The 26,832-nt window shown below is 50.3% G+C and overlaps 1 protein-coding gene across 8 annotated transcripts in view; it reads right to left on the bottom strand.

Annotated features, from left to right (window-relative positions):
- Nucleotides 1-26,832, bottom strand: part of FGFR1 (fibroblast growth factor receptor 1) — a 50,173-nt gene that overhangs the window by 10,895 nt on the left and 12,446 nt on the right. For 3 of the 8 annotated variants that reach the window (XM_070364318.1, XM_070364316.1, XM_070364315.1), the window contains exons 3-6: nt 3,855-4,121; nt 2,412-2,501; nt 1,981-2,153; nt 176-299 (exon numbers count right to left, since the gene is read on the bottom strand). In XM_070364318.1, coding sequence (XP_070220419.1) covers nt 176-299; nt 1,981-2,153; nt 2,412-2,501; nt 3,855-4,121 — 654 coding nt within the window. The remainder of the gene's footprint in view (nt 1-175; nt 300-1,980; nt 2,154-2,411; nt 2,502-3,854; nt 4,122-26,832) is intronic. The other 5 variants (XM_070364319.1, XM_070364317.1, XM_070364321.1 and 2 more) reach the window with 3 other exon arrangements.

The following is a 26,832-nucleotide window of genomic DNA, read 5'->3' as shown; positions in this document are numbered from 1 at the left end:
ATCCTCCCAACTCTACTGATGGATAAGAAAAGGGAGGTTTGAAAAAGGAAGGTGACGGAGCTAATAAACGCCACAGAATCCTGACTCCACCCCTAAGTGAACCTGGCTCCCAGGCTGTGTTCTCCGCATCCCTGCTCCTTCCACCAAACTCCTCCTCCTGTCGCCACCCTCTTACCCACAACATCAAGCTGGTAGGTATGGTTGATGCTGCCGTATTCGTTCTCCACGATGCAGGTGTAGTTGCCCTTATCCGAAGGCACCACGGAGTCCATAATGATGCTCCAGGTGGCATAACGGACCTGAGGGGAAACATGCCAAAGGGCCCCAATGTGGGTCTGGAGGGAAAGGTGGGCAGAAGCCACGCACCCTCCAGTCAGAGCACGCAGCCCGGCTGCACAGGGAGCTGGGGACCATCATCCCAGCCCACTCATATTCTGCAGGAAGGCATCAGGCAGAGGGGTGTGAGGACTCAGGAAGTCTGCCTGCCACGGCCAAGGCCATCTGCAATCTGGACAAATGTGCCTTCGGAGCCCTCCCAGATACACTGGGAACTTTCCTAGCCCTGCACCCCTGTCCACACTGCTCTTGTGCCAGAGCATCCTCCTGCTAAGAGTCCAGCCGTGTCCACCCTTGATGTCTCGTTTCACAGTCCTCACAGGTGCCGCGCTCCCCTTAGATGGACCCTGTTGGGCAGGACGCTGCCTCATAAGACCCAGAGCACAGGGTGCTGCACACAGCAACTGCTGGCTGAGTTACTTTATAAACAGTTTGTTTTTCTGATTTCCTCTGCTTCCCTTTTTTAACATCTATGTCATTTGGCTACTCTGGGTCTTGGTTGCGGCATGTGGGATCGCGTTCCCTGATCAGGGACAGAGCCAGGCCCCCAGCTTTGGAAGCAAGGAGTCTTAGGCACTGGGCAGCCAGGGAAGCCCCTCCTCTACTTTTCTTATGCAAGATTAATGAGAAAAGAGCAGCTAGGTGAGATGGGAGAGAAACAGGAATGGTGAGAATGATCACAGGGTTTAAAGGAGGATTAGATGAATACACTCTTCCTAGAATTATAAACAGGCAAAGGACTTGAACAATTTCCACAGCAAGAAATGGAAACCACTTAGTAACACATGAAAATTCTAAGTTTGTTCCTAAGCAAAATAGCCCACAGAGAACAATCTGATACTCTCACCTGTCAAATTTGTTGGCAAAAGTATAGCCAGTTTATCATTCTCATACTCTGCTATGGGAGGGCGAATTCATTTTCCCTTTTAAGAAAGTAACTGTTACCACAATAAAATAAAATGAAAAAAAAAATCACACCCCTACTCATTACATCATCTTCCATTAGCGCAAATGTCACAGTAAAATTTTATGTCTTCCCATTGGACTTTGAACTCTACTGCCTAATACATTTTCTGGAAAGACATGTATCCACAAAATGTTGGTGTAAAAAATGAATAAGTGAACAAATGAATAAAATTACCTAACTTTATTAGGGAAAAAAAAAAAGGAATTGGGTAACATGCATCAAGAGCTTAAAAATGCTTATACTTTGCTCTAGTAACTTCCAGCAATCTGTCCCTAAAGAGGAGTATTTTAAAATACTGACATAGACTTTACAAAGATATTCACCATAACATTATTTACAGCAGTGCAAAACTGGAAAATAGTATCACAAAATAGTTCATTAAATTATGGGGCAATTAATACTGGGATATTATAAAGCCATGAAAAATCATCTTTCAAATACATGGCAAAAGACTCATAACCTTAACAACTGGCAAGAAATTAGATAGTCAATGTGATTGACCATGCAAAAATCAAATACGTAGAAAAAAAGACTAAAAAGATTTAAGTTTATTTTCTTTTTTAGTATTTGAAAATTTTCTAGAGTGTTATTTAAAACAATTAAAGGCATATAAGTAAGGATTTTCTAAGCAGCGTCTCCTGCCCGCCTTACTCCAGCTTTCATAAAAACCCAGATACCTTGTAGCCTCCGATCCTGTGGTCAGGCTTGAATTCTTTGCCGTTTTTCAGCCAGCGCAGCGTGGGGTTCGGGGTCCCACTGGAAGGGCATTTGAACTTCACTGTCTTGGCAGCTGGCACTGCGTGCAGTTTCTTTTCCATCTTTTCTGGTGACGTCCAGTACGGAGCCACGGCTGCCCAGGGAGAGCAGAGAGACAGGGCCTGGTCAGGCTCGGGGGAGGCCCCACCCACCTGCTCGCCACCTGTGAACAATGCCCGCACCGGTCCAGACCCCAGAGGGGTGGTCCCCCAGGGTCCCCCATGTGGCCTGTCGTGACTCCCATGTGCCCTGCTACCCCTCCCTTCTCCAGTCGTTTGCCTAAGCTTTCCCTTTTCTGTTCCAACCCAATCCCCGGGCCCGGAGGCCAGAAAGGAAGGAAACAGTGTCTCACGCATACGGTTTGGTTTGGTGTTATCTGTTTCCTTCTCCTCCGAAGAGGAGTCATCGTCGTCATCGTCGTCCTCCGACGAGGGGAGCGCATCTAGGGCAAGAAGGAGGGGGCGCTGAGGTCCCTCCCCCAGGAAAAGAGGCTGCAGCTCGCATCCAGTCCACAGCCACCCCGGGAACATGAGGGCCAGTCCAGTAACAGGCGACCGCAGCGACCACTCCCCACCGAGCCTCCTGAGACCACGCCTCCTTCAGTGTCCGTCCCTCTGCGGGACAGACACGGTTTATGTAAGAACTGCACGCCCTGTGCCTGTCCCCCTCCTCCACCGACCCCAACACACTGCCCTTCCCTGCCCCGAAGCCTTTGCCCCATCACGGATAGGTGGGGTTCTCTTTAACCTAAGTCCACCCTGCACTCAGAGGCTCACGCCGCATCTCAGAACCAGCAGCCAGGGCACCCAAACCCTCCTTTGGAAACCCAGACAGATCGAGGCACTATGGCCAGAAGCCATTTCCGAAGCCCTGGGGTGAACTCTCTGGAGTTGCAACGTTTCTAGCACGTGTCCGCTGAGGTCGGGGAACTGCGCTTCTCAACCACAGTGGACAGGAACCCACGACACAGTGGGCAGCTGCCAACACCTGCCCCCAACAAGTATCCACTCCTTTGAGTGTGTGGTCACCCATCAGGGTTCGTGCCAGATCTTTCCCCAGTCCTTTCTAGTGTTTTGGGGGCATCTGGAGGGAAGTGAAGGAGGCATGTCCCTCTGCTGGGGAGGGGGCATTCTAGAGGATGTTTGGCGGGCGGGGGAGAGGCCAGGCTCACAGCCTGAGATGCATAAGTGGTGTAAAGAGAATTCCAGCTCTATGCGGTTCAATCCTAAGGTTTTGTAAAAGTCACATCCTACAAGTGGCAAGTCCCCTGAGTCACAGAGCTCTAGGGTTCCCTGGCTGCCATAACACAGGTCTGGAAGTTAGAGAACACGTGTCTCCCATCAAGCCGTGACTACAGTGGTGCAACTGGGTCATCCACTATCCCACAGGGACCTCACCACGAATCTGGGGGCGCTGATGACTAAGCCCAGCACCAAGTCCAAACGGCCAGGGAACAAGAGTTTGGAAGCTGCCTGAGCCCTGGGGCACCCCGATGACCTGGGCAGGCTGTGCTGGAGAAACCACCGTGTCTCACTGCTCCCCCCAAGGGGTGTTAGCGAGCACCACCGAGGTGGGTTCAGGCAGTCCTTCGCTCTCCAACCCGAGGCCAGCACCCCGAGTCACCCCCTGAGAGCTAAGCCGCGCAGCGGGCCGGAGCGATGTTAGTGGGTGGCAGCTTCTGCAGCAGAGGGGAGGGCGCGGATGACGGCAGAGGAAGAAACCGGCCTCCCCCTGAGACCAGCAGAGAGGGAGGCGGGGGTTGGGAGAGAGGCGGAGGGTGGACTTGGCTACCCACCTGAGACGTTGACGGAGAAGTAGGTGGTATCACTGCCGGAGGGGCTGCTGGTCACGCAGGCGTAGAGGCCTGAGTCGGCGGGCACGGAGCCCCGAACCTCCACCTCCTCCCCGGTGATGCGCGTGCGGTTGCTGTCCGCCAGCTGCACCCCGTCCCGCAGCCAGTTGATGCTCTGAACATCGTCCCGCAGCCGACAGCGGAGCTGCAGCAGGTCACCGGGGTGGACCAGGAGGGACTCCACTTCCACAGGGGCTCCCCAGGGCTGGGCTGCAGCCGCCGCAGGGACCAGGAAGAGGGCAAAGGGAGCAAGGGAGCAGGAGGAATGGGGAAAGACAAAGGCATTATGCCGGCCGCACAGAGCTGCAGCATCCCCGGGGGGCGGGGTACGGAGCTGGGGTGGCGGGTCAGTCGGGGGGACGGCTGGCTCCCTGGGCACTCCCAATGCTTCCCATCCACCCTACTCCTCCAGAGGGCAAAGGAAGACAGGCGAAGTTAGGAAGCAGCTGCAGCAGCATTAAGCGGTTCAGAGTGGGTTTCCATACATCTTTTGGTGGCGGGGGCAGCTCTGGCCCTCCCCAGGACCCCTGGGTGTCTAAGAGCACCCCCTCCCCATACACACAGCTCTTTACCAAGAGCGGCCGCTTCCCAGGGGAACACACTGTTCACTTTTGGGTGGGGCAGCCTCACCCCTCTCCCCAGGAACAAGCCTCCACCAAAATGCAGCAGCCCCCCATGTGGTGGGCAGCGTGTCATGGGTGGGGTTCTAGATTCAAGTGATCAGTACTGGGGTGCTTGGAGCCCCGCAAGGAGTCCGATGCACAGGGCGTATATGTGGGAGAGACGGCCCGAGGAGAGGTCAGCTCAGGGGAGCCTCGGGCTAACAGGTGTTGGGCCAGAGGATTCGGAGCTTTTGACTATATTAGGAACGGAGGCCGGCAGCTGCCACAAAACCCACACTTGCCCTGGCAGCAAAAGCCGCTCCACACAAAGCTCCTTTCTCCTCGTCCCACTGCAGGGCTCCCCCTCTCGAGCCCCCAACCTCCTCTCCGCTGCCCTCCCCTGACACACAGGCACACACACCCACTCCCCGGCACTGCTCCCCCACCCCACCCCAAGCCCGGGGGTCCAAACACCCATCCCTCTCTACCAGCAACGCTGAACTCGCGCCAACAGGAAGGCCTGAGGCCGGACACAGGACAAGGCCAGCCTCGGGCGTATCCGTCTTCTCCCAAGCACACCCCGTCCACACGAACACAGAGAAACGTATCTCCCCACCCCTCTCGGCACTTGCACGTCTGCTCCTGGCATCTTCCGCCCTCTGCCCGGCCTCCACCAGAACAACACACCTGAAGTAGCTCACACCCACCACCTGCCTGGTTTCTACTGCCTTCTGCAGCCTTCTTTCTTTCTTACCCCCGTTTCGCCATCAGAGGCTTGCTGGCAGCCCCCCTGCAGGTCCCGGATTTGGGAGGCTCTGAAAGGCACCTGGCCCCGCCGCGCTGGCGTCTCTGCCTGGCTCTCCACCCACCCTCTGGTTCTCAGCCTGGCTGGAAACTGCCTCAAAGGCCTTTCTGACCCTAGTCTGGGTCAGGGGCCCTCCCCTCGCACTTGTCACCCTGGAGGAAAGGCCCCTTTCTCGATAAGGTTGCCAGAGTGGGAACATGTCACATTTACCTTCAAACCCCATTACCCAGGAGGGCCCTGGCCCACAAGAGCTACCAAGAAAGGCTTGCTGAATAATCTGACGATGATGCACTGTCTCTCCGTTGTCTTCCCTTCCAAACTCCGCTTCTCCTTCACCACCTCATTTTAACCCACTCTTTCTGAAGTCCCCAACAGGTTTCTGCTAGAAACTTCACCGATGAAATGTGTCCTGGGCACCAGGGACTAACAGTAGCTTTTTGTGGGGGGAGGCCTCGGACGAGGCTCAGAGGCCACGGCTGCAGGCCGGGTGCCCCTTGACCCAAGGGCTCTGTCTTAAATCCTAGGTAAATACTGAGTCATCAAAAAGGAGGTGCTGGTTTAAAAGGGTTTGGAAACAAACCACTGGGCCCGCACTCATTTATTTTTGTGAATCAGGTCAAGAGGCACACCGCAAAGGTGAGCAGACCACACACTGATTAAAAATAAGCTTTTGTGGGTCTTGGAAAATAAAAGTTATTCTTTCCATTTTTAATGGTTTGTGGTTTTGCCAAGAGGAGGCAGAAGAAAAGCCATTCAGACTTGACCCTTAGGGAAACAGAAGACGCTCCTATGGATCAAATCTCATTTTCCTGCAATGACCTCACTGATTAAATATTTTGCAGCTCATGATCTGTACCAGCCGTTGGTCAAACAGTAAACTCCGGTAAACTCAAATTCTTAGCCTCTGACAGGTCTCAGAAACAAAAAGGTAGCAGGGAGAACACGGGCATTGCCCCAAGAGAAAGCAACAAAGGGACACTTGGCTCTGCTGGGGCCAGCTCGGGCTGATTCCACTTGGATCTGAAACTCCCCGATCTTCCTGGCCAGGACGTGCAAACAGAACTCTTCTGCACGATCTAGATAAAGCCTCAAGAGCCAGCTTTCTTGTCCCAGTCCCTGGAGGTCAAGCTCAGCCCCATGCTCCATGCCACGGTGTGCTCGTCCCGTTCATTCTCCTGATCAATATCGAAGACTGTGTAGACGGTGAACTCTAACCCCATGCTTTGCCGTCAAGGCTCCTCTCAGTCTGTTCCATCCTCCCCATGCAACCATCTTCTCCCTGCCTTCCACGCCAAGTCTGGGTGTTTTCTGCACTAACCGTATTCTGCAGCCACAACAAAACTGACTTCTGCTCAAGGCTGTCAGGCATCTCTCTAGAACTCTCCTACCCACCTACTCAAAGTGCACCATCCAAGACGCCCACCCTCCTTTTCTGTAAAAACAGTTACCATCTGAATAGCACAAATTTGCATTTAATTCCATGCCATCTTGCACTGTTGCTTTTTCAAACATCTTTATTGAGATATAACTCACGTATCATAAAATTCACCCATTTATAACGTATCATTCAATACTTTTTAGTACAGTCACAGAATGCAACTATCACCACAATCTACCTTTAGAACATTTGTATCACCCCCAAAAGAAACCCCATACCCATTAGCAGTCACTGACTATCCCCTCCCCCTCCACCAGCCTAGGCAACCATTGATCTGCTTTGTCTCTATAGATTTGCCTATATTAGATAGTTAATATCAATGGACTTGTGCAATATAGTTTTTTTGGTGTGTCCTCTTTTCTTTTATCATGTTTTCAAGGTTCTTTTCATGTTGTCTCATGTACTTTATTCCTTTTAGTGGCCAATAGTCCATTGTGTGAGTATACCACATTTTATTAATCTGTTTGTTGGCTGATGGACATTTGGGTGTATCTTTTCCTAATTGTCAAAAGTGTCCATGTCTTGCCTAAGAAACAGAAAGCAACTCAGACCAATAGAATGGTCTATTATAGTTTTCCCACAGTGCCTGACAATGTCAGAAACACAGAAAAATACTCAGTAGGTCTTGAAGTTAGCATCTGGCAAAGACTAAATTTTAGGGGAACTGAAAACATTCTTCTCAATTTGAACCAAAACCTACGGCTCTTGGTTTCCGGTGGATTTTTTTCATGGCTAATAGTGCTCTTGGATGTGTGTCAAAGCCTCCATTTACAAAGCAGGTAAATGCCACTTTCTTCGAGGAGGTAATGGAAAGGTAACTGACCATCTGCTGGCTTACTGGGCCCTGCCCCTCTGTGTCACCACCTGGACTAGCAGCCCTGATCTTGGAGCGTCGTCTGTAAGGCAACTGATGTGGGCATCCATGCTCACTGGCCGCCTGCAACAACCAAGTCATTACTCTCCATTCTCCTGCGGTCATGCAGGGTCCCCCATTTATGTCCCCGTTAGAAAGGCCTTTGCATCTGTGGCTCCGTCTCCACTGAGCTGGCCTTTCTGACCAGGACCCATGCACCAGGGCTCTTCGTGTCATTAGGCATCAGGAAGCAAGAAAGGAGCTGACACCTTTATTGGGCTGGCCATGACTGATGAAGAACAGAAAGCAGTTTATTGGGCAGCGACTTGAAAAGACATTCCAACGCTTGATGAATTGGAGTGGGGAGGCTGTGGGGGAGACTGCAAAGCCACACACTCGCTTTGTGTGTCCTGTTTCCTGAGAGATGAGGTGGGCAACAGAGGCTGGGGGACACTGGGTATCTGTATTCCGTGGGGACCTGGCCTGAGGCTGAAAGCACTTGGCATGCGTTTCACTCCAACAGGCTCTGGGTGCAGGGTGCTTGGGGTGCCCCGGAGGAAAACGGTGCATCCTGCTTCCATGCCCACATCAGAGTCACTATGATCGTCACTGGGAGCAAGAAGGTTAGGGTTAGGGTTGGACTTGACTTGCACACCCTTAAAGGATCAAAGGTGCCCTGGCCATCTCTCCGGAAGACAGGAGGGAACGAAGGCTCCTGCTTAGCTGCCTGAATCTGGGGCTGAGGAGGACTCTGGTTGTGGGGCAGCTTCTAGGACAGTGCAGACAGCAGGTGGACCATGGAAGGCCGTGCTGGCTGGACCCAGGACACTCTTAGTGGGAGGGATGGGGCTTCAGACAGCAATCACCAGTCCCATCTGCTTCTCTAATGGAACCTCTCCACCCTCCAAGGGGAACTAGAAACAGATCAGGGACCCAAACATTTTAGTAATCCTCAAGGAAGCAGCTAGAAAAACAGAGAGGTGAGAGGTGGTATTTCTCAAGTCTAGGAATGTGATTAATGTTAGCGGGGCCCTACGGAGTCCCTCTCCCTCCCTACTTTCCTCCAAAACACCAGGGCTCTGTAATTGCCAATGAGCCAACAGGATATAGCAGTTGGCTCATGGCAGGACTGGCCAGAAATCTGCCACTGTCATCTAGCAGGCAGCTCTGATCTGGGTTCATCTGTTCAGATCCAAGTTCTTGATTCTAAACTCCGAGTCTTCTGCCAGCCCCGGGTACCATGTAGGATGGGCAATGACCACGAGGAGGCTCAAATCCATACAAAACGTGTTCATTGGAAGATGAGACCCCAGTTTCCCCCAAATCGAAGAAGACAGGGACTTTCTCCAGAATGGCTATCAGTGGGTTGTCTCTGTGAGCCCTTGTTGCTGTGCAAAGAGAGGTCATGGATTAAAATAAGGAGCAAAAGAGCTGGTCAGCCTTGGGCTGCTGCTGCTGCTGAGTTGTGTCCGACTCTGTGTGACCCCACAGACGGCAGCCCACCAGGCTCCCCTATCCCTGGGATTCTCCAGGCAAGAACACTGGAGTGGGATTTTCCAGGCAAGAGTACTGGAGTGGGTTGCCAGTTCCTTCTTCCAGCCTTGGGCTAGCCAGGGTGATAAGATTTACACAATACCTGGTTGGTATGGAGGACTTTATCATACAACACGAGGTAAGGGGAGAAGAATATGAGAGCCCAGGGCAGGTGACCCAGCACAGGCTCCAAGGTTTCAGAACTTAAGTATTGGTGGTCAAGGCAGATGGCAATGTTCGCAGCACTGGGGAACATGATGGTAGGGGAAGGCAGTGAAACTTTGTAGGGAGCAGAAATAGATGGGATGCTTACGAGCAAGGCTGTGCCTCGGGATGAAGGGGACGGGAGATGAGGCTAGACCATATGGCCTGCCTGGAATAAAAGAAGACACAGCAGAAAACAGCCCCCTCCAAATGATTTCAACTTAAAGGTGGGTGGATAGAACAGAACCACTGAAGAAGTCCCAGCGAACACACTCCTCTGCAGTCTCTGTGAATGCAGGCCTTTCATGCCACATGGACAAACATACCTGAAAATGTATTTTAAAAATACCACTTCACCAGCCTTGGTCCCATAAGAACCAATCTGGTCTGGAAGCTATCCATCCCGGAGCCCCACAACTTCGCATGAACCCGGCAAGGAACAGCACCATATTTGCATAGCACTTTACGACTGACCACACGCCTCCCCATATATTATCTTGGGATCCTTAAACAACTCTGAAAACAGTAACTCCAATATTGGCCAATACTGGCAGCAGGCTTATTATCTACATCCCATATCCTGTGAATGCTTTTACCACAGAGTATCCCTGAATCCTCAGAGCAACCATGAAAAGTGAAGTGTTAGTTGCTTGGTCGTGTCTGACTCTGTGACCCCACGGACTGGAGCCCGCCAGGCTCCTCTGTCCATGGGGATTCTCCAGGCGAGAATACTGGAGTGGGTTGCCATGCCCTCCTCCAGGGCTTCCCAACCCAGCGATCGAAGCTGGGTCTCCTGCATTGCAGGCGGATTCTTTACCAACTGAGCCACCGGAAAGCCCAGAGGAGGTTGATACCATTGTTACCTCTACCCTGGGAATGCAGAAGCTGATGGTATGCCAAGTACACAACAACCCCCTGAAGTGAGGACCGTCACCCTCATTCGACAGAGGGGACATGGAGGCATGGGAGGTTCAGGATGTGTCCAAGACAGCCTACCTAGTCATTAAGTGGCTGAGCAGGGATTTGCCCCCAGGTGGCCTGACTCTCCGGAATCCACATGCATCCAGAACCTTTGAAAGAGACCAGTGCAAAGGGTCTCTATTTGTACCGTCTTTGCAATCCTTGCCTGCGGAAGGCGAAAGAAACCCTTTCTGGTCGGCCCCTGGGTCCCGCCTAATGACACCTGTGTCTCCTACCTTCCTCCCATGGGACTCTGCAGCTGGCTGCTTTAGCCTCCTCCTCTTCTTATTCCTTCACCTCCACAACCACTACTTGATAACTTGGTGTTTTTTTTTTTTACTTACAGTGCACTTTCCTGGTCATGCTCATCTACCCTTTAGAGCTGAGCAGGTGAGACTGCGCACATTTGGCCGACGAGGAAACTGGGAGGTGGGGGTGGGGCAGCCCTGTGACCATGGCGGACCCAGGGCTAACAGTAGTGCCCCACTTTGGCACGGCACCTGATGCTTTACAGAGTGTGCTTATTCACGTCTGTGCTCTTTGCATGCATTTCAGTTAAACACGAGACAGTGGAGGTCGAGAGACTTCTCCCAAAGTCACAAAACAGTCACGAAAAAAAAACAAAACAAAACAGTCACGAGTCTTAACTACTGAACCACCAGGGAAGTCCCCCCAAGTCCCTCTTGAGTGCAGCTTATAGCTGAGCTGATGACCTCAGATGACCCCTGCCTGAACCACTGAAAAGATCAAGAATGTCAGGCAAAGAGGCTGGCCACCCCTCCCCTGGGCCAGCTCCCCCCTCCTCCCCCATCATACATCCTGACTGTCCCAGCCCTGGCCCAGGCATTCTGCGTCCCATCCCCTCATGCCTCTGGTTGCCTGGTTTGCATGCCCTCCTCCAGGACCTGGGGCCTCTCAAGTCCTGGCTCCCCCAGCTCTCCTGTCCCCTCACCCTGCCAAGCCAATACCCTCACCACCCTTTATTTTGCTTTCTCCTAAAATAACACTGTTTCTGTCTCTTCATCACTTCCCCAGACATGAAAACTCATTCTCTGGAAATCTCTGCAGCTCTGTCGCTCAACTCATTTGTAATGTGACTTACAGATTTTCACAGCTTTATCGTGCCCTCATTCAAAATGCTCAGCCGAGGGCCGATCCATCAGTACGTCTCATCTATCCTGTGAGGTCAGTGTGGCATCATCTCTATGCCCACTCTGGAGAGGAAGGGTGTAGGCTTGAACAGCTAGCCCCCCAACAAATCCAGGTGTGACAGCTCTTCACGGTTGTCTTCCCTTTTTGTTGTTCAGTCGCTCATTCCTGTCTGACTCTTTGAGACCCCATGGACTGCAGCTCACCAGTCCTTCACTATCTCCTGGAGTTTAATCAAATACATGTCTACTGAGTCAGTGATGCCATCCAACCATCTCATCCTCTGTTGCCCCCTTCTCCTCTTGCCCTCAATCTTTCCCAGCATCAGGGTGTTTTCCAATGAGTTGGCTCTTTGCATTAGGTAGCCAAAGGATTGGAGCTTCTTCATTCCTAGGAAATCCTTTGGATTCTGTGTTTCTGGGTTGAGAAAATTAGAAGAGGGGCCATGCTCTTTGGTAACGTGGGGAACTGGTGGTCCAGGAATGTTTACAGTCTTGACACAAACTCCCCAGAGATAAATGAGGGGGCAATTGTGGGTGGGGGAGGAACTCGGGGTGGCTTTGAAAGCAACTTAAAAGGAAGACAGAACAGCCCAGCGGGGCCCCGGGAGCCCTCTGTCAAGGTTTTTATTACGTTATTCTGGCTTTGAAATGGAACTGAAAACTTACTTTAGTCTGGCAACGCCAGGCCAGAGGGGGTTCTCATCAAAATCCTGGGGGACAACGGTCATCCTGCAAGGGTGGGGGGTCCAGGGAGGAAGCCCTCTGGATGCGTGATCCCCTGGACATGCAGCGTCCCTGAGACGGGGTGCACAGAGAAGTGTGCGGGAGGGGACACGGGGACACCAGTCAATTAGTGGGGCCTGACACCCTGATCCAGCCGCATTCACCGGGCCCCCAACCCGGGGGGATTTGGAGTGTAGGTGTTTTTTTTTTCAAATAGAAAAAGGGAAAGAAGTAAGAAGGAACATTTTGCATGCAAATGGGCCGCTGCCAGAAGAGCCCATTAAAATGTAAAAACTCCACATTCAGCCTGACAAAACGGTGCAAACTGCTGCGTGGGCCAGAGGGGCAGCAATACAGCTCCCGACAAAGGGGCCCGGCCACAATGGGAGCTGAATGGTCTCAGTCAGCGGGTCCCCTCTCGCGTTGCCATGGGGACCCCACCCGGGCTTACCAAAGGTATTTCCTGAGGAGAAAGGCAGTGCACACATGCCCAGGCGGCCCGGCTAATCCTGACAGGAAGCCTTCGCCATTCAGCAGCCCAGGGGCTTGGGGCCGGGAGTTGTGTTTTGTTTTTATTAAAAAAAAAAAAAAAGATCCCGGGGCTTTTGTGTCGTCCCATCTCGTCACTGTAATTTAGCGCTGAGCCGCCTGTGCTGGCCGAAGCCACAGCCAGGACCCGGCACCCACTCCAAGACCCCCCAAAACCGGCTCCCCGGTTAAGTTGCAGGGCAGGCAGGTGAATCCCTGTATTTTGTGCAGACCTTCCCCAAAGATGCAGCGATGGGTAGCCCAGCATCAAAGTTGAGTCTGACGTTCTAGCTGATGCATTTTCTTCCCTCCTAGAGACTGGGTTCCCCACCTTCTCCCCCTTCCCCCATACCTCCCACCACGAGGAGGAGGACACTTCCAGGCTGGGGAGAGGGCTGTAATTACGTGATTAACAAAGGAATGTGCCCAGGAGTAGTTTTTAAGAGAAATCTCCCCTTTTCCTCTTGCCCCAGTGTTTACAGAAGCACTCCAGGCAGAAATGCTTCCTCCAAAGGATGCCCGGTACCCTTGGCTGCTTTCCCGCCTGCCTTACCAGGAAGAAAGAGCTGCCCTGGGCTGGGGCAAGTTCACCTAAGTTGTGGTCTGCAGCTACTGGGAAGCAAGGTCTCTCAGTTCCCGGTTCCTAGAAGTTTGTCACTAGCTCACACTTGGCACCAGAGGAATCAGCCTTGGCAGATTCAGGGAAGAAAGCCAACAACACAGCTGGCGGTGGAGACAGAAACTCCTGTGTGACAACTGCCCCCCTTGGACACAGTTTAGGGTAAATTAACATTTCCTGAGCAAACTTGTATGTGGAAGGAGCCGGCCTCCGTGAAGATAACAAAATGAAGGGGGCTGGCCCAGCCAGGCCTGTGGGTTTGCAGAGTTCATGCTCTTGCCTCTAAACCATCCCCTGCAAAATCTTTTGAATCTGGCATTTTGATGGGGCAGTGCAGCAGACCCAAGTTCAATCCCTGGGTCAGGAAAATCCCCTGGAGAAGGGAATGGCAACCCACTCAAGTATTCCTGCATGGAGAAATCCAAGAACAGAGGAGCCTAGTGGGCTCCAGTCCACGGGGTTGCAAAGAGTTGGATACAACTGAGCAATTAACATCTTCCCTGATGGCTCAGGCAGGAAAAGGGTCTGCCTACAAGGCGGGAGACCTGGGGTTCGATCCCTGGGTCGGGAAGATTCCCTGGAGAAGGCAATGGCAACCCACTCCAGTACTCCTGCCTGGAAAATCCCATGGACGGAGAAGCCTGGTGGGCTACAATCCACAGTGTCGCAAAGAGTCAGACATGACTGAGTGACTTCACTCACTCACTGACTCGAGCAATTAACACAACACATGCTAGATTGGTTGCTAAATCGATTGTTTGGGCAGCATTAAGACCGTGCCTCACCACAGCCCTGGAAGCTTCTAGAGCCATGTTTGGTGGGTTCCATCTTAGGAAAAGAAGCTGGAGAGCCTTGCTCATTCACGGAAAACGTCCCCTAAAGAACCACATGCCCAGGAAGGGGACTTGTGTAGGGATCAGGACGATGGAGTGGGGAACTTCTCCTGCCCTTAGTAAATACAAGGGGGCGGGGCCAAAGTACCAACTGTGACAACACAGAACACCTTCCCCCCAAAGCGGTCAGGGAAAGCTGGATTAGCTGAAGAGGTGTGTGTGTGTGTGTGTGTATGTATGTGTGTGTGTATGTGTGTGAGTGTGCAGGGGTCCCGCTGCTCCGAGGGGAGCTCAGACCCTCCCACCACTGGCCCGGAGCCCAGGCCTCCCCAGCCATGTGTCTGCAGCTGTGACCTGTCAGGCACTTCCTGGTCTGGGTTCTGTAATGGAAAGATCATTAAGAGTGGGGGAGGGACGACGGCAAAGAGGTAACCAGGCAGCTCCCACTCCGCCCGGCTCTGACCTTATAAGTCCGGTCAGGTTCCTCGAAGAAAAGAATGTAGGCGCCTCCCCCGCCCTGCCCCCCCCAGGCCTCCCCCCCCCCGCCGACTCCGGTTTGGGGAAGGAAACCCCAGCAGCTGGCTAGGAAAACACGGTGGCTTCCTAAACTTGCTGATGAGTTAGCCGAGGCCACAGCTGTTTCAGCATCTGCCTTTTGCCCTCCCCACCAGACCTCGATGGGGGCTTCGGAGCACATGCGCCAGGGCTATCAGCGCCCTTGGGGTTGGCCACCTTCCTTCACCGGCCAGTCCTGTGGCTGCGATGGTGGGCCTGGGTCATCGGATCCAGTGAAGGATGACGATCACTGCAGCTGCAGTGGGGAAAGGGACTCTTCATAAAGTCACATTTTTTTTTCCATGTTAAAGAAATGCCCCTTATTTGAGAATAAAGGTAATAGACATCTTTTATTTATTTATTGGCAGAACTGTGTGGGGATCTTAGTTCCCCAACCAGGAATCCAACCTACGGCTTGCTACATTGGGAACTCGGATTCTGGGAGTTTTAACCACTGGACCACCAGCAGTAGTGTTTTAAAAGGCAATGGTGTACAAACTGGTTTACCAGGTGGAGTGTCAGCTGGGAAGGTGAAAAGTTCTGGAGCTGGACGGTGGTGATGGTTGTACAACAATGGGAACGTATTTAATGCCACAGAACTGTACACTTAAAAAAGGTGAATTTTACAGTAGGTATATTTTACCATAATAAACAGTATTGGTCGTGGACAATGTTAAGTTTTGTTTTTTTTTTAAGATGTTCTTACATGGCAAAATAAGTTGTCAACCCAAAATATTGGGAGGTGGGGATTTGGCTCGTGAAATCTAAAATCTGACGGGAGCTGGTGATGGACAGGGAGGCCTGGCGTGTTGCAATTCATGGGGTCGCAGAGTCCGACATGACTGAGCGACTGAACTGAACTGAATGGCCTCTCCACAGATTGGGAGGTAAGCGAGGGGCCAGAGGGCCCATGGACATACCATGTATTCATTCTCTCTCACCTTCATATTCACCACGAAAGTCGAGCATTTCATCCTGTTTTCAGAAGCTCCAGTACTTTGGCCACCTCACGCGAAAAGCTAACTCACTGGAAAAGACCCTGATGCTGGGAAAGATTGAGGGCAGGAGGGGATGGGGGTGCAGAGATGAGGGAGCAGTTGGACGGCATCACCGACTCGATGGACAGGAGTTTGAGCAAGCCCCGGGAGACAGTGATGGACAGGGAAGCCTGGTGTGCTGCAGTCCATGGGGTCACAAAGAGTCGGACATGACTGAACAACAACAAACAAAACTGTTTTCAGAAACTGAAAGAGCGTGGTTTGGGGATTTTTCTCCCTGAGATGAAATGGCTCTCAGATGGAGCAGGTAGAAGAACCAGGACCAAAGGCTGCCTGGGGGGTCAGTGTCCACACTGGAGACTCCTGTGCTCAGATGAACTGGGGGATCTAGAACAATAAGCCTCTCAGGAGAGACCACCTACTGTGGGCAGGGTTCACATTCCAGGTGTCCTAAGAAATGAGAGCCCCCTTTGAAACTGTCAAAACCACTTAGTCCCAAACTCTGCTTGAGCCCCAAATGGTTGCAGAAAGAGTACTGGCATGGAAGTCGCTGGGAGGACTGCGTGACCTAGGCCAAGTCATCCCTCTCTAGGCCTCCGTGTCCTCAACTCTGAGATAGGAAGGCCGACTGGACAAGCCCTAATTACCCCCTGCCTGGCCCACAGCTCTAACCAACGTTCTAAGTTTCAACCCAGCCTTGGGAATTGAATACCAATCACTGTGTCCCCTCGGCCCCTACCAGCACAGCACTCCGTCTTCAGTGAAGGAAGACAAGAGAGTTCAAGTTACTTCTCCTTAAAAGAGGGAGGGGACTTCCCTAGTGGTCCAGTGGTTAAGACTCTGTGCTTCCACTTAAGGAACTAAGATCCCACCTGCCTAAGTAAGACACAAGGATGTAACATACAGCAAAGAGAATATAGTAAATATTAAAGAAAAGAAAAAGCAGCAGCATGTGACCAAAATGAAACAGGTAAGACGCAAGAATGTAACTTACAGGGCTTCACCCTCCCCACCCCCAGCCCACGACGGCTCAGCAGGTAAAGAATCCGCTTGCAGTGCAGGAGGCACAGGTTCGATCCCTCGGTCAGGAAGATCCCCTGGAGAAAGAAATGGCAACCCACTCCAGTATTCTTGCCTGGAGAACTCCATGGACAGAGAAGCTGGGTGGGCTACAGCTTTGCCATGGGGTGGCAAAGAGTTGGTCACTGAGTAACTAAGCACCATAAACATGTAATATAAAGCACAGAAAATAGAGTCAATATTTAAAAAAAGAAAGAAAGAAAAAGAAGAGGGGATTCCATTTTGGCCACAGAGTTATAGCCACCAGCACCTTCAATACATGTCTCTCTTCATCTTTTCCCTCTGGCCTAAAATGTTCCAGAAGAAATCTCAGAACTGAGGGTGTGGGGTAGCCCAGAGACTATGACTGAATAAGCTAGGAACCCAGGTATTCTAGAAGAATTTATCTTTTTTTTTTTTTTGATGCTCACTAGCTAGGCAAATAAATTTAAAAAATGGACTGGTAGTCAGTGGGTAGTGGCGAAAGACTAACATTATAAAATAAATGCCTCTTCCAAGTGTACCTTTCAGGCATTAAGAGAGGCTTGAGAGAGCAAATAACATGGACTAAAGTTTTGGATGCCGAAGAGAGAATTTCGTTCAGTAGGTTAGTCAAGGAATCTGACTCTTTAAAAGCTAATTCCTAAAACTGAAGGGAAACAAACCTTAATCCCCAAAGTAAACCCTGAAGTTGGATATACAAGGGGCAGACATTTCTGAACGCAAAAGGTCCGATGATGGGAGAGCTGATGACATTCCAACGGCAGTGATAACTGACTTCAAGCCCTAAGCAAAGCAGGAGGGCGTTTCCTTCCCTCCAGACAGGCCTTCAGACAACTCTCTACTCCTCGTCTTCCTTCCTCCGAAACCCCCCAGCATTCAGACTCAGCCGTCTTTACCCTCCTCACCTCCCAGTATAGAGGTTAGAGTCATAGGCACCTATATTAAACAGACCCAAGTCAACTCCAGATCCTCCATTTATTTTAGCTGTTTAACCTTGGGGAGTGTTCATTTGACCTCTCTGAGTCAGTTTCCTAAACATCTACCTTGTAGACTTTTTGAAGTGAGTGAGAATTAAGAGATATCAGAGATTCTCAAAGTGTGATCCCCAGACCAGCAGCATCCACATCTTTGGGGACCTTGTTAGAACCACCTGGTAGGGGCCCCATTGCAGGCTCCAGAACTCTAGGGGTGGACATGGGTTTTTAACAAGTCTACCGGGTGATGTCCCTGCAGGGAAAATCTGAGAACCTGCAGAAATGAGAACGCAGAAAACTGCATTAGGTGACATAAAGGGCTCAATATGGGGTAGCAGTAATTATTTCTCACCTATTTGCTGTACCTTTTCATTGAAAAGGATTTCATTCTTATCTTCCCTATTTTTAAAATTGGAAATTGTTGGTATTTTCCCCTCTAGTTCCTTTTTTAAAAAAAGTAGGAGTATGGATTTTTTTTAATGGGGGGTCCCCTGCTGCTGCTGCTGCTGCTGCTAAGTCCCTTCAGTTGTGTCTGACTCTGTGCGACCCCATAGATGGCAGCCCACTAGGCTCCTCTGTCCCTGGGATTCTCCAGACAGGAATACTGGAGTGGGTTGCCATTTCCTTCTCCAATGCCTGAAAGTGAAAAGTGAAAGTGAAGTCCCCTGGATTTTGCTTTTCAGTATTAATTAATTTATCTGACTGTGCCGAGTCTTAGTTGCTGCACTCAAGATCTTTGATCTTCCTTGCAGCATGTGGTATCTAGTTCCTTGACTAAGATCTAACCTAGGCCCCCTGCATTGGGGGGAGCTTGGAGTCTTAGCCACTGGACCACCAGGGAAGTCCTAATGGAGTATAGTTGATTTACAATGTTGTGTTAGTTTCTGTTGTACAGAAAAGTGAATCAGATATATATATATACACACACATGTAGTGGTAGCGGCGTTAATTGCTCAGTTGTGTCCGACTCTTTGCGATCCCATGGACTATAGCTGGCCAGGCTCCTCTGTCCATGGAATTCTCCAGGCAAGAATACTGGAGTGGGTCGCCATTCCCTTCTCTAGAGGGATTGACCCAGGGATTGAACCTGGGTTTCCCACATTGGAGGTAGATTCTTTATCATCTGGTCAGAAACGCGCGTGCACACACACACACTCTTCTTTAGATTCTTTTCCCATATAGGTCATTACAGAGTATTGAGTAGAGTTCCCTGTGCTTTACAGAAGGTTCTTATCAGTTGCAAGTATCTTTTTTAAAAAAAGAAAATGGATGGTTACTTCCCTGTGCATTCATGCATGCATTCATTTATTCAAAAAGTATTAACTGAGTGCCTAATACATATCAGACACTAAGGTGCTGGAGTGAACAAAAAACAGAGCAAAACCTCTGCCTTCCTGATATATATGTGCACACATGTCACCGCCCCCTAACAGTGGTCAGCTTGTCCTTTCACTTTAGGGAAGAAGCCTTCTCCTGTGGCTTCAGATGTCCTCATAACCTAGGTTTTATGTCCTTATTTGAGGTTGTCTTTGGGTGACTCTTCTTCAATGAGTCACTTACTGTATTTTCCTACGTGGAGTCAGAGTGACACTGGCTGGGGCTGAGCCTGACCCATGGCGAGGCTGGGGCAGGGATGCCCTTTGTCCTGGGTGTCCAATCCAGAGGGGACACCAAGACGTGCAGGCTTTTCCCCCAAACGTCATACAGACAGTTACTGACAGAACTGAAACCGGGGCTTCCCTGGCGGTGTAGTGGTTAAGAATCCGCCTGCCAATGCAGGGGACGTGGGTTCGATCTCTGGTCCAGGAAGGTCCTGCATGCTAAGGAGCAACTAAGCCTATGCCCCATAACTATTGAAGCCCTCGAGCTCTAGAACCCGTGTCTACACAAGACAAGCCACCGCAATGAAAAGCCCTTGCATCCCAACTAGAGAGCAGCCCCTGCTCACTGCAACCAGAGAAAGCCCAAGGGCAGCAGGAAGACCCACTGCAGCCAAAAATAAATACATAAATAAAGTTAAAAAAAAAATGAAGTACTTAACACGGATGTGTATTTCCTATGTTTGGACTAATGAAAAATATAACTCTTAAGAAAAAAAAAGAACTGGAAGAAAATATTTACCAAATAACTTACAATAAATGTGTGTTCTATTCTTGGGACACACTTCAGACAGAGTACTACAAATTAATATATACGCTGAATATTCTTTCAATTTAAGTATTTTGTGACTGGTCCAAGTGCATTATAATATATATATTTTTAAAAATATTACTTTGCTAAATATAAACACTAAGAAAAACAAAATTTCAAGACCCTATCACCTTGTGGATTTTTCTTTGCATTTCTTCATGTTTTAAATATAAAAAATATATAATAATATATACATACATACACACACACACACACATATATATATATATTTGTGGGGGCTTCCCACATAGTACTGGTGGTAAAAAACCCTGCATACCAATGCAAGAGACATAAGAGACATGGGTTCGAACCCTGAGTCAGGAAGATCCCCTGGAGGAAGGCATAGCAACCCACTCCAGTACTCTGGCCTGGAGAATCCCCATGGACAGAGGAGCCTGGCGGGCTCATGGGATTGCAAAGACACGACTGAAGCGACTTAGCACACATGCACACAAATACTGGTAGCCTCAAAAGGACACTAGAGCTCAGGCCTGCTGAGCCTTCTAGCCATGTTTATTCTCATCTATCAGACACTGTTGGACCGTTTTAGAAGCACTCCAGGTGGTTTCATGTCCAGACAACACACTATATTCAAAACAAGTGCGACCAACAAGGAAAACTCAAGGTGTGGACTCTGACGCTTTTAGAGACCTCTAATCCCAGACCTTCGCCAGGTAGGAGGTCTCAGCTACACTGGGAGAGGCTGTTTTTGTTCCATTGGTTATTCTAGGCTAGGGAACCACTTTGACTGGGGCGGCTCACAGACCTATGAGCAATGCACAGCCTCACAGTCAAGAGCGGAAGAATGTCCCACAAGAAATGGCACAAGGTAAGCAGCCTTACCCCAATCACACACATGTATGTCCCACCCCAGAAAGGGAGGTGACGCCTACTTCCTGTGAGACAAAAGCGACCAACCTAGCAGCATTTAAATTGTAACGCTGGTCTGCCTGAATTCTGGGGAGAAACCCAATTTGATAGAGTTGTCTTACACTGGAAAAAAATTTACTGGAGTCAGACCTACCTGAGCCTGAATTCCACTTTCCCCTCTCATCAGCTGTGTGTGTTAGCAGCTCAGTAGTGTCTGGCTCTTTGAGACTGTGGACTGTGGCCCCGCCAGGCTCTTCCGTCCATGGGTCCTCCATGCAAGAATACTGGAGTGGGCTGCTAGTCCCTTTTCTAGGCCCATCAACTCCATGACTTTAGATAAATTACTTAACTCCCTGAACCTCAGTTTCCTCATCTGATTATGGAAATAAAACCTATAGGCAAGGGACTGGTGTAGAGGTAAAAATATGTAAAGGATGCAGAATGTGAAAATGTAATAAACAGTATTAATTACAATTTTTAAAGATCTTAACTGGTTATCACCTTTCTGGGGCAGTTTGGTACTATGTAATCACAACTTTTTGGAAAAGGTCAGTTTTCAGTCCAATCCCAAAGAAAGGCAATACCAAAGAATGCTCAAACTACAGCACAATTGCACTCATGTCATATGCTAGTAAAGTAATACTCAAAATTCTCCAAGCCAGGCTTCAGCAATACGTGAACCATGAACTTTCAGATGTCCAAGCTGGTTTTAGAAAAGGCAGAGGAATCCAGAGATCAAATTGCCAACATCCACTGGATCATCAAAAAAGCAAGAGAGTTCCAGAAAAACATCTATTTCTGCTTTATTGACTATGCCAAAGCCTTTGACTGTGTGGATCACAATAAACTGTGGAAAATTCTGAAAGAGATGGGAATACCAGACCACCTGACCTGCCTCTTGAGAAACCTGTATGCAGGTCAGGAAGCAACAGTTAGAACTGGACATGGAACAAAAGACTGGTTCCAAACAGGAAAAGGAATACGTCAAGGCTGTATATTGTCACCCTGCCTATTTAACTTATATGCAGAGTACATCATGAGAAATGCTGGACTGGAAGAAACACAAGCTGGAATAAAGACTGCCAGGAGAAATATCAATAACCTCAGATATGCAGATGATACCACCGTTATAGCAGAAAGTTAAGAGGAAGTAAAAAGCCTCTTGATGAAAGTGAAAGAGGAGAGTGAAAAAGTTGGCTTAAAGCTCAACATTCAGAAAACGAAGATCATAGCATCCGGTCCCATCACTTCATGGCAAATAGATGGGGAAACAATGGAAACAGTGTCACACTTTATTTTTTGGGGCTCCAAAATTGCAGCCATGAACTTAAAAGACGCTTACTCCTTGGAAGGAAAGTTATGACCAACCTAGATGGCATATTGAAAAGCAGAGACATTACTTTGCCAACAAAGGTCCATCTAGTCAAGGCTATGGTTTTTCCAGTGGTCATGTATGGATGTGAGAGTTGGACTGTGAAGAAAGCTGAGTCCCAAAGAATTGGTGCTTTTGAACTGTGGTGTTGGAGAAGACTCTTGAGAGTCCCTTGGACTGCAAGGAGATCCAACCAGTCCATCCTAAAGATCAGTCCTGGGTGTTCTTTGGAAGGAATGATGCTGAAGCTGAAACTCCAGTACTTTGGCCACCTCATGCGAAGAGTTGACTCATTGGAAAAGACTCTGATGCTGGGAGGGATTGGGGGCAGGAGGAGAAGGGGACGCCAGAGGATGAGATGGCTGGATGGCATCACCGACTCGATGGACATGAGCCTGAGTGAACTCCGGGAGTTGGTGACGGACAGGGAGGCCTGGCGTGCTGCGATTCATGGGGTCACAAAGAGTCGGACACGACTGAGGGACTGAACTGAACTGAACTAAATCACAACTTTTAGAATGTATTGAAAAGATTTTAGAATGTATCTAAAATCTTTGGATACATGGAGAAATTTTATTTGTGAAAGTATGTTCACTTAAGTGCAAACTATTGAAAATAGCTTAAGTGCCCAATAGTGAGGACTGCATGAATAAATAAATCTTGTACATCTATACTTCTGTGTAGTTACTTGAGCATGATGGAAACATCTCTGCAAGGCAATAAGTACCTGCTTATGTTACACACTAGTATATAATGTATAAATTACCTGTTTGAAAAGTCACGTTGTATAAATGTAGAAAAAAACTAAAGAAATAGATTCGTTGTTAACAGTGATTCTTTTCGGATGGTGGGCATATAAGTTTTTCTCTGTGCAAGCCTATATTTTCTAAATTTTCTATAATGAAATATTCCTTTTTTTTTTTTGATGTGGACCATTTTTAAAGTCTTTTTTGAATCCGTTACAAAATTGAGTCTGTTTTATGTTTTGGTGTTTTGGCTGTGTGGCATACGGGATCTTAGCTCCACGACCAGGGATCAAACACCCACCCCCTGCATTGGAAGGCAAAATCCTAACCACTGGACCACCAAGGAAGTCCCCCAAATACCCCTGGTTTAAAAGAGCAATAAAAACATTCTTTCTAATTGCCCAGAACTTTGCTCTGGTGAAGGAAACAGCCATATATTAAATAATGTAAGGCAGGGGAAAGTCAGTGCTAGATTGAATGCTACACAAAAAGGAGAGAGAAAAAAAAGTGATTTATTTGGAAACAGAGGAGGGCTTCAATCGGGAGATGGCCCTTAAGTTACACCTTAAGCTAGGAGTAGAAACGACAGAGTGAAAGCAGGGAAGGCTAGGGATGAACACTTCCGCTAAAGGACCAGGATAAACAATGGTTATAATTGCATGTGCATGCTGTATTAAACAAAAAAGAGGGAAGCCCTGTTTGGTCAGATGGATGAATGGATGGTAGAGAGGGAAGGAAGGAAGGTGATTGGGTGGGAAGGAAGGAGGGATGGCGGGAAGGGAAGGAGAAAGGAAGAAAATGTGATCAGTAAACAAATGGCAAAGAGACCATTAGCCAGAGGCTAGTTTTTAACCCTGGAGAACACAGAGGAAGGGATAAAGGCTTCAGTTCAACTTTCGTTGTTGATCAAGTATGTGAAGCTTTAGCATTGATGGTTTTTAATCTCTTTCCCTGCCCAAACTCATGACCACTAATGTCCAGTCTTCACCGAACTCCTTGACCCTCTCACCCACTTGAGGCTCAACATGCCTACACATTAGGGCCCGGGAAACACAACCACATTCACGCCAACACTCACCTCCTTTTTTTACACAACCTGTCCCAGGAGGCTTGGCCATGCCACAACACGTGGGCTCGGGAAGGAGCACTGCGTTTCCAGCTCCACCCGGGCGATGGTTCTCAGTGCGTGGAACTGAGTGGATACAGCCCCATCCTGAGCTTTCCCGTTTGTAAAGAGAAAGCCTTTAAATGAAGGCAGGGGGCACCTCGTTTGGCAAGGGGGGCAACGAGGGTCAGTGTGAACCAAGAACAGGACAGGGGGGCTCAGGGCAGGAGCCACAACCAGCCTGCCCTGGGGGCACTGAGCCATCGTCCCCTGCTTACTTGGCCATCACCAGCTGTGAGTCAAAGCAAGCCTTCAAGTTCAGGAGCAGCCCAAGTCCAGGCAGTTTCTCCTAAGAGGAAACAGGGTGGGACTTCCTCCTGGCCTTAAGAGCCCATGTCGAGCAGTTGGCTTGCAGCTGAATCACTTGGGGGGCGCAGGTGGGGGAGAGGGTGGGCAGAAGGAAGGGAAGTGCGTGGAAGTGCCTTTTCTCCAGGACAAACAGGGAGGCCCGGGCAGCTGAATCCAGGAGATCAGCAGTGCCAGAAGCAGCTGGACTTTCCCGGTCAGCAGGGAAACAGCTGTCCCACTGCCAGGCTTTCAGGAGGCAAGAGGCAAAGGTGGTGTCCACAGGGTGAGCTGGAGCCTCCAGAGGCCCCCGAGGACCGAGGCCCTGCGAAAACAGGGCGCAGCTGCCGGTCAGGCTCTCTGACCCTGGACCTCACCCTCCCGGAGCACGACTCCCCAGAACCCACTTCTCCCAAGGCCGTCTATCACCGCCCCAGACATGAGCCATCACTCACCTCCCCAGGGGCATCCCTGGTCCTCTCTCTCCCTCTGGTCCCTGCCCACCCCCCTCAACTCCAGGTGGGCGGCGGTCACAGAAGCCAGGGGGGACAGCAGCCCAGCCTGCTTCTCAGTGTGGGATCCCTCCCTTCCCCCTACCCCGGGCCAGGGCTCTGGACAGCCATTTGTTCTTCCCTGAGAAATTCCTCCTCCCTGGCTTCAGGGGGGAGCTGGCCGGCAGAGCCAGAGTGGAAAATCAGTGAAGCTAATGGTGCAGCAATGCAGGAGCCAGAGCCAAGAGCACGGCCCTGGGGTGGCTCTGCCCGGCGTGGTCAGGCGGACATGTGAGCCCTCCCCGCCTCCCTCAAAGCCTCTCCCGACCCCCACCCTCCACAAAGCCCCGCTCCAGAACACTTGCTCACGCACCCTTCTCAGGGTACAGGAGCCGCCCCTCCTGGGCGGGGGACAGAGATCGTCTGGGAAAGCGGGGGTAGCCCGGCGCCCCGCAGATTCCCAGGTCCTGAGATCCTCCAGCCTTGTTTGCCAGTGGCTCGCCCCGCATCGCCGCCCTCTGCTCCACGGAATGCCACCCGCCTTCCGGCACCGGGGAGAAGCTTCTCTTCAACGCCCCCCACCCCATGTGAATCCGAAGCAAACAGGTTCTTTTTGCAAAACGATCTGATACGGGGGATGGGATGGGATAGCCACTGGATACACTGGCCCAGCGGACACCGGTCCTCTGGCCCTGCTGATCAGCTGCAGCCAGTGGGGCCACGGCCTGTAGGAGGACAGCAGTGAGATGCCTTCTGGTACTGATCTGGAGCTGCCGCCTGTAGCCAGGTTGAAATGCATACCGCTTTGGGCCCAGCAGAGCTGGGGGAACCCCTGGGGAGTTGCCTGGGGCGGCCAGGGCCTGGGACTGGACTTGAAGCTGGGGTGATGTCTCCTGCACCACTCGCTGCCTCCCCCACGGGCCCAGGTTTCTGCAGCACACAAAGACAAAGCCTCGCTTTGTGGCGCCCGGCTTCCAGGGGGCTTGCAGCCAGAAATGGAAACGTGCGGCTTTTCCATTAAGGGTAACCTCTCCCCCTTCAACCGGCCACCAGACTCCTTCAAATCTGGGTAGGTGGGAGGAGCTGTAAAACCCCAGCCACTAAACCATTTATTAGTTGCAGGTTTCTGAGCATGTAGGCAAGTATTTTGAGACTCATGTTGTGCCCTCCACCATGGGGTCTGGGGGTTTCAGCCCAGATTATTGCTTTGAAAAAAGGGCAGGACCCCCACCCCAACTATGTGACAAGTGGTCTTGCAAGCGGTTTTGGATTCGTCCACTTGCTTTTCTCCAAGTCTTATTCTAAAAGAGAGAAAAATACACAGAAACAAGCCTCTTCAAGCTCAAAGTGTCTTTCAAGCCAGTGCTTATCTTTTTAAAGGGGCATTCTTACTCCTTGGCCCATGAGCCCGCTTCGGTCTCCCCCTACCACTCCCCCACAAAGCCTGGTCTGAAACCAGCTCAGCCTCTTTAAGATCCCAAACCTTAAAGAGAAGGGAAAGGAGAGGGGGAGAAGGAGGGAGGCTGGTTTTCCTGGAACCCTTATTAAATCAACTTTCCAAGGACAGCCAGAAACTCCAGGCCCTCCCCACTCCCCGAGGAGCATTTGCAGACTGGGGGAGGGGCTCTCAAGACACACACACACTCACCACTCTCACTCACAGCAAAGCCTCTCTGAAGGGGAAAAGCTCTCAGTCAGTGGGAGCAGGGTTTGAGGTAGTTTGTCTTAAACTTTTGGGCAAACCTTTTTTATACAGTCCAGTCTTTTCTGAGGACAAGAGCGGCATTGTCATTCAACAACCAGCAGTAATACTTTACATTTATGAGATACCTTATAGTTTACAAAGCACAGAGAGAGATTTCCCCTTAGGGTTTCAGACAGTGGGGGCTGTGGTCTGCCATCACTAAGCTCAGGATGGATAATCATGGGGAGGGGCTGACTCAACCAAGCAGGGACCCGATGCC

This window comes from Bos mutus, chromosome 27, assembly GCF_027580195.1.
Source record: "Bos mutus isolate GX-2022 chromosome 27, NWIPB_WYAK_1.1, whole genome shotgun sequence".
Taxonomy (NCBI): Eukaryota; Metazoa; Chordata; class Mammalia; order Artiodactyla; family Bovidae; genus Bos; species Bos mutus.
The sequence above is the reverse complement of the archived record's forward strand: the minus strand, read 5'-3'. Positions and strand labels throughout refer to the sequence as shown.